At 45.2% G+C, this 10,729-nt stretch overlaps 2 protein-coding genes across 2 annotated transcripts in view; one reads left to right on the top strand and one right to left on the bottom strand.

Moving 5' to 3' along the window:
• LCTL (lactase like) overlaps positions 1-4,222 on the top strand; it is a 21,885-nt gene extending 17,663 nt beyond the window's left edge. Inside the window, exon 13 of the mRNA XM_019503808.1 lies at positions 2,133-4,222. Coding sequence (XP_019359353.1) covers positions 2,133-2,248 — 116 coding nt within the window. The 3' untranslated portion in view covers positions 2,249-4,222. The remainder of the gene's footprint in view (positions 1-2,132) is intronic.
• A 253-nt stretch (positions 4,223-4,475) lies between these two features.
• Positions 4,476-10,729, bottom strand: part of ZWILCH (zwilch kinetochore protein) — a 39,258-nt gene continuing 33,004 nt past the window's right edge. The window contains exons 16-18 of the mRNA XM_019503954.1: positions 8,120-8,215; positions 7,905-8,023; positions 4,476-4,798 (exon numbers count right to left, since the gene is read on the bottom strand). Of these exons, the coding sequence (XP_019359499.1) occupies positions 4,707-4,798; positions 7,905-8,023; positions 8,120-8,215 (307 nt within the window). The 3' untranslated portion in view covers positions 4,476-4,706. The remainder of the gene's footprint in view (positions 4,799-7,904; positions 8,024-8,119; positions 8,216-10,729) is intronic.

Below are 10,729 nucleotides of genomic sequence, written 5' to 3' on the forward strand. Positions count from 1 at the left end.
GGCAGCTCCTGGGGCTGCAGCAGGGAGCAAAGCGGAGGGAACTGTCAGTGTGTGCGGGGTGGGCACGTCTCTTGCTGCTACACACACCCTGGGAGAGTTGGGGACTGGAGGGCTGCACCAGGCTCTTCCCAGGGGGCATGTGCCCCCATATCTGTATGCAGGACAAGGGCAGGCTGCTGCGGGCAGGGGCCAGTGGTGGCACCAGCCCTTCCCAGTGGGGGGCTGGGGCTGGGCCGTGCTGCACTCGGAGCAGGCAAGTGGTGTTGGGAGGGGGGCTGTAGCACCCCCACCCCAGCACCACCCTGCCCGCCCCAAGTGCAGCACGGCCCAGCCCAACCCCTGCTGGGAAAAGCTGGGTGCTGCCACTGGCCCCAGCCTACAACAGTAGCTTGCCCTTGTCCCACACAGATCTGGGGAGACCCTCCCCCCCAGGAAAAGCCCGGTGCAGCCCCCCAGGGTGCACATAGCAACAAGAGCCGCACCTCTTCCATCCCGCACCACACACCCACTGACAGTTCCCTCTGCTTTGCCCCAGGAGCTGCCAATGCTACCTGCCTGCAGCCACTGGGCTGCACCTTGCCCCTCCCCCTAGAGATTTACCTCGCATATAACCAATTTACCTCGCAAGTAATGAACTTAGTGTGTAAAAACAGTAATCACATAAGAACAAATTCCCATATACAGAACCCTGCATAAAGTGAGGGAAACCTGTAATATTAGGGATATAGTGAGAAGTGGATTGCTTGCCCTTTTAAAAAACAAAGGGTGAATTCAAACCAAACAAAGCCAGGACAGTTATGAAGCAGGAAAATAAGGCCAAAAAAAAATCTAGCTTCTACATAATGAACTATACAAATGGGAAGTGAGACTTCACAGTTCAGGTGGACTGAAGTTTCTGAAGGGGTAACTAAGGTGTTTGACAATTGCTGAAATTGAAGGAATACTTTTAAAATAGATTTCTGGAAATATTAAGGAAGGGTAGGATGATACATAATGTCTGTCCAGGCTGTAGGGTAGGATTAAGCCAAGAGTGTTGAACACATCTGACCCTGTAGGTTGAATGAATGGTGCAGGGCTGGTTCAAATGCTGCATTTGACCCATGGGCCTACCCCACGTGCCCGATTCAGCAGAGACACCACTCACTTTAGGACACAGCACCCACCCCAGCCAGTCTGGGATCAGCATTGTATGCAGCATGTCTTGGACTGGCTGGTACAGGTGCTATGTGCAGCGTGGATCCCAAAGCAGCTGGAACATGTGCCATGTGCAGTGCGGTCTGGGTAGGGAAGGTGTCACATGGATCACGGACTAGCCGAAACAGGCACTACGTACAGCATTTGTCGTGGGCTCTGTGTGCAGGGCTGGTCCAGCCCAAAAACTCAAACCCTGGGGGCCAGATGGCAGGGGCTCTCCAGATGGCAGTGCCCGGGGCCAGATGGCAGGGCTCTACAGGCCACATTTGACATCCCCTCAAGTAAACTATGAACAGTTCAGATTAGGTAAGTGCGTCTTGCAAAGCATCCATGAATGGAAGTCACACATGCAGCCCACTGTGAAATAATACATTAGTCAGAAGTGTACTACTTATTCAACTCCAAGGGCTCCTATTATTTTGTATCATGTATGCACTACAAAACAAATTGTAGGCTCACCCCCAAATAAAAGTTGGCTTAGAATAGCTATATAATTTATACTTTGCAGAGACAGAATACAGTCCTCAAAGGGTCAGGGTACTTCCCAAAGACCTCTCTTTGATAATTTTCTCCCCTCCTAAAAATTAGAGGAACAGCAGAATAAGTTGCTAATATACTAAGCTAATTCATGGTATGCACAAACAACTTTTGTGTCCTTTGAATGCTAAAAATGAGGTGAACCTGGCATGGACTTGTTTCAGATTATCAAAATGTATAAAACAACTTAGTATTAGAATTTTTTTTTAAATTGGTATGCTAATGCCAATGAAATGCAGCTATCAATTGGTAACAAAAATATTAGCTTTATAAAAACTATGTCCAAAAAGCAGATTCAAGACTGTTTAATTCTGCTAAAAATAAAAATGAACAAAATACTTTAAAAATAATTCTGTTAAACCAAACTTTTATCTGGTATTGCTTCTTTTCTCAAATTTCAGATCCTTTGACTACTCACATGGAAATGGTGACTGAGATTGTTGTGCCTATAGCTTTCACACTCTGCATACTTATCAGTGCTGTTCTACTAGCAATCTTCCTTCGGAAGTGCAACTAAAATTACAAGTTTACACACACTTCATTTTGCATAAGTAATAGAATGCCATGATAGTCTTGCATTGTTTTAAAGGGTTTCCACAGATGCCTTTTTTTCGTAATGCTGTAATGACAGAGAAATATGGCTTTTGTATACACATTGATGTTTCTGTATTTTATTCATTTTTGTCCCCAGGACATAATTTAGAAATATTATCAAAACCAATGCATCTGTTTCAGTATTTTTAATCAAAATTCAATTAGAGATTTTATCTTGAACATTTTGCAAAACATTGTGTGTGTTCTTCATGTTGGCCGAGATGAAATTTATTCAAACCTTTCCAGATTTCAAGGGTAGACTGAAAACAGAACTTTTGAACAATCTGTTCATCAATATACTTTTTAATTATCATGTAAGTGCTGTTTTAAAAAAATGAAGACATGGACTATTTACAGAATATAATTTAAAAAATAACAATTAACTAATTCATCTTTGCATCCTTACAAGTAAAGCATGTTTTATTACCCAAATTTTTATACATTGTGAAAAATATGAGATATTAAATGACTCATCCAAAGCCAAATATGGACCTGTATTCAAAGCCAGGACTAGGAATCCTGATGTCCAATCAATCTAGTGTTCAAACCACCAGGACCTTCTTCATGATACATCTTCTCTTCAGTGTATAAAGATGCGTTCTCTGGGGCCCAAGTAACTTGAAACAAGAATCACCAAATTCAGTCCTGCTGTAAGCAGGGCCAGCTTCATAGGAGGCAGCTGCATACAAAGAACTGTTATTGCTTCCAGCATATGGCCAGTAACCTGCCATTGGCAAATCTGAAATCATTCCTGCCAAAAATGGTATCAAGCTTCATATTCAACTTTCCCTAAGATTTCTTTAGTAAACTACCACAGGTGTGTATGTCAAATTCTAAGGACAGTTGTGTGTTAAAAATAGGCATATTTAGTGCATCCTGTATTCAAGCAGGGTAGATAAAATAGAGGAATTAAAAGACCCAGATTTAAACTGGATCTTTTAAATTAAAATATTAACTTTGTTTAAAAATTACATTTGAATGTATAAGTAATCTATATTACCTATAAGCATTCTATGTTCTATTGATAGCTTAATATTTCATTAATTCATGGAGTCTCCTTGAGCTTTAATTATTTTTATATATTTCTGCCTGATTATATTACTCATTTTTTAAGATCAAAATATGTATACATGTGCTACAAACTTATTTTCATGACAAGGGAGCAAAAGCTGGCCTTTATTTTTTCTTAAATGTTAGTAAAACTTGTCTCCAGTTATTCAATAAACATATACTTAGGGATGTGAAAGGTTAAACACTTAATCATTTAACTGATAAGTGCAGTGATAACTGGTTAGCTTATGAGTTATCCTTTACCTTGGATGGGTACAGTCTAGCAGGTAAGGGGAGGGGGAGGAATGCCCGCTGTACCCCGGCAGGAATCAAAAGGCAGTAGGGCAGGCAGAACGGAGAGAGGGAGGAATCAGGGAGAGCGGCAAGGGGGACTAGTACCCATAACTTAAGTGGAAAACAGGGACTGGCTTAATGACTCACCAATTAAGCAATTAGCTGCTGGTTCCCAGGTGTTCCCTTCCTCCCAGTGCAAGGCTTCACACAGTGTTGTCTGACTGGGCTTGCCTCTTCCCCGCTCTCCCCCAGTCTAAGGGTTTGGGGAGTGGGGAGCAGCTCCCAGCAGCAGGTGTGTCAGAGCTGCTGTTTTATCAATCGTTTAACTGATATAATTAGGAGGAGGTTAAACAAATATTTTTAAATTATATTTATAACCCCAGTTACACTATATAATTACTTAAATGTATATTCTCTGGTTAGCATAGAGTAGTATCATACGTAATGTAGAGGCTATATTTAAGCACAATTTAAATCAATCCACCTCATATTTAAGAAATGTTGAATTTGGAGTGGATGACGAAAGCAACTCAAAAATATAAATGCAATGCCAAAGTATTTTTATGTAAGTTATATAAGTGGTAAAAGAATAACTCTCCAAATAGGTCTTCCTGATGATTCTATCACGTGACACTAGAGAAGATGTGATAATATTGTCTGATTTGGGTCTGTTGCATTGCTCCAAATTTGAATCTTTGCTGTTGCATTCTTAAGCAACGAAACAAAACTTTTAAAACACGTATAGAAGGAAGAACATCATTCAAAAAAAGTTTTTAAAAAATGTATAAAGCACAAGATAGCAACAGTTGCTTTTAAAGGAATTATACTGTATGTTTATTTTTAACAAATGGTTGTAAATTAAAATAAAATTAAAATATAAAAACAAATGGTACATGTCCTGTAGAACTGCAGCTGTATATGTTGCTTCTTAAATACACTACCACAAATAAATACCAAATGAATGGGAGGCAGATAAGCTGACATTCTTCCATTTACTTCCACATACTTTATAAGCATGTTTGTTCAGCAGCGTTCTTTCACGTGAAATGCACATGACTGCACTTAGCTACTGCAATAAAATGCACTCTTTCTTCACTGCTTCCATTAATTGTTGTATCACAAAGAAAGCCTGCAGTAAAAAAAAGAAATTAAATGAAAACATGGCAGTCTAAAAACAACAGATCACAGGGAAAGTTTGACAAAACTTCAAGAACTTCTTACAAACACAAAGTTCCACTAAAATTGATAGGCAGTGAAAATGTATTTTGTAATAAAAGAAACAATATCTTAGATCAGGGATATCAAACATACAGCCCATGAGTTAGATCTGGCCCAGGAAACCACATGATCTGGCAGGTGGGTCTTGGACCTAGCACTCCATATGCTGTTCACAGCACAGGGGGCTGGTCCAGGCTGTGAGCTGTATGCAGCGCTTACAGCGGGCCAATCCTGTGCACAGGCTAGTCCAAATTGGGCTGTGCCAGAGCGAGCATGCAAGGTTGTCTGGCAGGGTGCCCAAGGCACTGTTTACCCCACATTGGCCCCATTCAGTGCGAACAGTGCCCCCAGCACTGGGTCCAGTTCATGCTCCACATACACCACACGCCAGCCCTGCTCTGGGGCTTGTGCTGCCTGCGTGGCACACACTGGACCTCAGCCCACGAGCGCTGCACACAGAACAGGGGGCCAACACACATGGCTATCCATGTGGCTCCGGCACACATGCATAGCCTGGCACTTGATCCTGATGGGCCCTGGAGCCAACTCGCAGGGCTGTCTAGTGCAGCACCACATGCAGCATGTGCTTTCAGCTGACCCCCTAGCTGCTCGCGGTACTTGCAGTGCCAGGTCCGGACCACGCATTTCTTGCAGCACAAGCCCCAGAGCAGGGCCAGCATGTGCCAACTGTGACACAGGGGACTGGCATAGAGGATGCACTGCACATGGAGCCCCACCAGACTGGCCCTGTCTACTGGCTCCAGTGCAGCTGGATCCAGCCTGCAGACTGGCCCAGAGACCCTCAACCAGTCTGCAGGGCCAGATGAGTTTGACTCCCTACTTTGGATCAGTGGCATTTAATCTTCCAGCTCCACAAGCTAGAGATGCATGCAAGGACAATCCACAGCCCAGATCCCAAATGTGGGATAGTTATACAGGCCTGATCCAACACTAGATCTGACTGCCTGCTAGCCAGCATGATCTTGTACATAGGGCCACAGCACTTGGCTGAGGGGTCGCACTCAGAGGGTGGTGGTGGATGGGTCATATTCGACCTGGGGGGAGGTGGGTAGCGGAGTCCCCCAGGGCTCGGTCCTGGGGCCTGCGCTGTTCAATTTCTTCATCAGCGATCTGGATGATGGGGTGGAAAGTAACCTGTTTAAATTCGCTGATGACACCAAAATTTGGGGGGAGGTGAGCACGCTAGCAGGGAGTGAGAGATTGCAGAGGGATCTGGATAGGTTACAGGGGTGGGCTAACAGGAACAGGATGCGTTTCAATACGGACAAGTGCAGGGTGCTGCACTTGGGCAGTAGGAACCAGCAGCACACTTACACAATGGGGAACTCCCTACTCGAGAGCACGGAGGCAGAAAGAGATCTTGGAGTCATTATTGACTCCAAGATGAACATGGGCCGACAATGCGAGGTCATGGTTGGCAGGGCTAACCGGACCTTGTCGTGCATCCACAGGTGCATCTCGAGTAGAGCCAAGGAGGTGATCCTCCCCCTCTACGCGACGCTGGTCAGGCCACAGCTGGAGTATTGTGTCCAGTTCTGTGCGCCCCATTTCAAGAGGGATGTGGACAACATGGAGAGGGTCCAGAGGAGGGCCACCCGCATGATCCGGGGACAACAGGGCAGACCCTACAGTGAGAGACTGCGGGACCTGAACCTATTCAGCCTCCACAAGAGAAGGCTAAGGGGGGACCTGGTGACTGTCTATAGACTCACTAGGGGGGACCAGAAGGGTTTGGGGGAGACGCTGTTTCCCCTAGCGCCCGCTGGCATAACAAGGAGTAATGGGCACAAGTTGATGGAGAGGAGGTATAGATTGGACATCCGCAAAAACTACTTCACGGTTAGGGCGGCTAGGAGCTGGAACCAACTTCCAAGGGAAGTGGTGCTGGCCCCTACCCTGGGGGTCTTTAAGAAGAGGCTGGATGCCTACCTGGCTGGACTCGTTTGAGTCCCATTTCTCTTTTTGGGGTTTTTTGTTGTTCTCCCGCCCTGGCGGGGGGTCGGGCTAGAAGATCTACTAGGTCCCTTCCGACCCTTAATCTATGAATCTATGAATCTATGAATCTGGGCCTCTGGGACTCAGCACAGATCTGGAAATGTGGCAGCAGGGCAGCTGCAATTAAACGCTGCCATGGGTCCCCTGTTGCCCAATTTCTGGACCCGCAGGGAGACTCATGGGCTAGATGACATGCTGTTGTGGGCCAGAGGTTGAGCATCACTGCCTTAGATCGATAAGAAGGCTTGCCGCCATTGTCAGACTAACAAACAAAAGGCCAAATGACATATTTGGTCTGTACAGCAGAATGGGGTTTGAAAAATATTTCAGCATTTATGTAAAACAATCTTATTGAATGAGTTACTAAACAACCATTTAAATGAATTTTCCCTTCAGATTTCAGTAGAATATTAAAAAATTATAGGTAGCTCTGAAAATTTTGTACCTCCGATGGTTACAAGTAAGATATAAAGATTATTTTAACTGGAAGTCCACTTTCATCTGTTTACATTGTACATTCAGATGCACTTCGTTTCACTTTCACTGGGCATTTGTACACAAGCTTGCACCACATCACCGCATGCATCGCATGCATTTGTATAACTGGTGAAATGCACGTCCACACTGAGAAAATGGCAGCAGCACGCTTTTGAACTAAAACACAAAGATGCTTTAGTTCAAAAGTGCACCACTGCCATTTTCTCAGCCCTGATATGCATTTCACCATTTACACAAATGCATGCGGCACAGCACCGGGCACATCAGCTCCTGGGCGCCAGATCTCCAGCATGTCGGAGCAAACAAATGTAGGTGTATAAATGTCCATTATTTATATAAAAAGTTCATTTGTCCCTTTCTGAAGAGACTAATAAACAAGGAAAATACAGTATATCCTCCTTCAAAGGTGCTGTTTAAGAAACTTGATTTAAAAATACAAATTAAAATATTAAAAGTTGGCAGTGTCCCTTTAACATTTTCCCATACAATAAATGGTGCCTTACCTAAGTTGTTCACAGTCATATGTTCAACTGGAGCGTTAGTGCTAAGTTGCCATGTTGTTTTAATCTCCCTTTGTCCATGTCCACTACTTATTTCCACCCTCCATATCTGTGGGTACTCACTGCAGGAATCAAATAGCACAAAAATACAAATGAACAATTATGTACTCAGTCATGATCCAAAATTTCAGTATTACAAGACCTGAGGTATGGCTTACTTTTGATAGAACTTATTGACTACTGCTGGCCTCACTGGAAGCTGGAACACATGTTTCTCATCCAGAGGGTTTTCCTTGTAATATTTTATGCAGGACCTATAATAACAAGAATTAAATAGTGTTTCATAGATTTATAGATTCTAGGGTTGGAAGGGACCCCAATCGGCCATCTAATCCAATCCCCTGCCCCCGGCAGGCAAGAAAAGGGTCACCAAACCTGGGATCATGTGATCCCAGACAGGTGCCTGAACAGTCTCCTCTTGAAGACCCCCAAGGAGGGGGTGAGCACCTCCTCTCTTGGGAGCCCATTCCAGATCCTGGCAACCCTGACCGTGAAGAACCTTTTTCTACTGTCCAGTCTAAACCTACTCTCCAGTAGCTTATGGCCATCGTTCCTTGTTGTTCCAGGGGGTGCCCTGGTGAACAGATCGTCGCCTACTTCATGTTGCTCTCTCCCTTTATGAACCTGTACACCGCCACAAGGTCCCCTCTTAGCCTTCTCTTGGAGAGGCTGAAGAGGTTAAGGTCCCTCAGCCTTTCCTCGTAGGGCCTTCCCTGAAGACCTTCAATCAGGCGAGTGGCCCTTCTTTGGACTCTCTCCGCATCCCACTTGAACTGCAGCGTCCAGAACTGGACACAGTACTCCAGCTGCGGCCTGACCAGTGCCACGTAGAGAGGGAGGATCACCTCCCTGGACCTGTTTGTGAAGCACCTACAGATGCATGACAAGGTGCAACTGGCTCTGCCGACTACTTCATCGCATTGACAACTCATGTTTATCCCAGAGTCAATATTGACTCCAAGATCTCTTTCTGCCTCAGTGGTGCTGAGAAGGTTGCCCCCCAGCCTATAGGTATGATAGCAGTTCTTTCTCCCTTGATGCAGCACTTTGCACTTGTCCCTTATACTCTTTAGATAAATGTTTCTGCAACAATTCAACACAAGAAAAACAAAGTACAAAACTAACCAAGTCTTCATGCTGGGCCTAAAGCAAAAGATCAACAGTTCCTATTATTTGCAGGAGATCCAAGTTCAGAAATGTCTTTGGCTCTGGTTCCAAAACCAGTGGAAAATGAGGATATCACAAACAGGATTTAGAGAATCTAAAGAAGCCTATGGACCAACAAGAGGCAAAGCACTGCTAAACCTGGTACTGGCAAAGGGGGATGATCTAGTCAGCAACCTAATGACCGAAGGGAAGCTGGGAGACAGTGACCATGAGCTGATCAATTTCACTATCCACTGAAAAGCTGGCAAGTCAGTCAGCAATGCAGAAGTCCTCAACTTCAGACAAGCTCAGGAGGCTTGTTGGCGAGGCCCTAAGGGACTATGACCCAAAGGGGAGGGGAGCTCAGGATGAGTGGTTGCTCCTCAAGGGAGAAATCCTGAAAGCATAAGCAAGGTCTATCCCATCTCGGAGGAAAAGTAGCAAAGGGGCACAGCAGCCTCCTTGGCTCTGCAGGAAACTTGTGGGCCTCCTGCATCTAAAAAGAAAGACCTATAAAGGATGGAAGACTGGAACCACCTCAAAGAAGGGAGTACTCTGCACTGGTCTGGACCTATAGGGAGTGAACCAGGAAAGCCAAGGCTGCAACTGAACTCCAACTGGCTACATGTATCAAAGACAATAAAAAGTCCTTTTTAGCTGGAGAAAAAGCAAGGGTAATGTTGGACCCTTGCTAAACCAAAATGGGACGACTGACAATCGACACCCAGGAAAAAGCCAACATGCTCAATGGGTATTTTGTGTCAAGTTTTCACCAGCCCCAAGGGACGGCCCTGCTCAATATAGTACGGGATGGCCAGGGTGAGGGAGAATAGTTACCCTACATCAATGCAGACCATGTGAAGGAACACCTTGAGAGGCTGGACACCTTCAAGTCAGCTGGCCCAGACAGTTTACCCCTAGGGTACTTAAGGAGCTCGCAGGCATCATAGCTCAGCCACTGATACGGATCTTCAAGAACTCGTGACACTCAGGTGAAGTGCCCGATGACTGGAAGAAAGCGAATGTGGTGCCCATCTTCAAGGAAGAGACGAAAGTAGATCCGCAGAACTACAGGCCTATCAGCCTGACCTCTATCCCTGGGAAGATCTTGGAAAAAATTATCAGAGACCATTCTTGACAAACTGGCTGATGGCAACATCCTGAGGGATAGCCAGCACAGGTAGGTCTTGCCTAACCGATCTCATTGCCTTCTATGACAAGGTGACATATCACCTGGACAAGGGAGAAGAGATTGACATCCTGTATCTTGATTTAAAAAAAGCCTTTGATCTAGTATCTCATGATCATCTCATAGAAAAACTGGCCAACTGTGGCCTCAGCTACATCACAGTCCAATAGCTGGGGAATTGGCTCTGAGGTTGGACCCAGACAGTGGTAATAGATGGAAGTAAATCGTCACAATGCACCATGGCCAGTGGGGTCCCCCAAGGCTCCGTCCTTGGGCCTATACTCTTTAACATCTTCATTAATGATGTGGACATTGGTGTCAGAAGCAGACTGGCCAAGTTCACCGATGATGCCAAACTTTGGGGTAAAGCGTCCACACCTGAGGACAGGCTTGTGATCCAGGCCAACCTAGACAGGCTTAGAAAATGGGCGGA

This window comes from Gavialis gangeticus, unplaced genomic scaffold (genome assembly GCF_001723915.1).
Source record: "Gavialis gangeticus isolate Ggan-Ray unplaced genomic scaffold, GavGan_comp1, whole genome shotgun sequence".
Classification (NCBI taxonomy): Eukaryota; Metazoa; Chordata; order Crocodylia; family Gavialidae; genus Gavialis; species Gavialis gangeticus.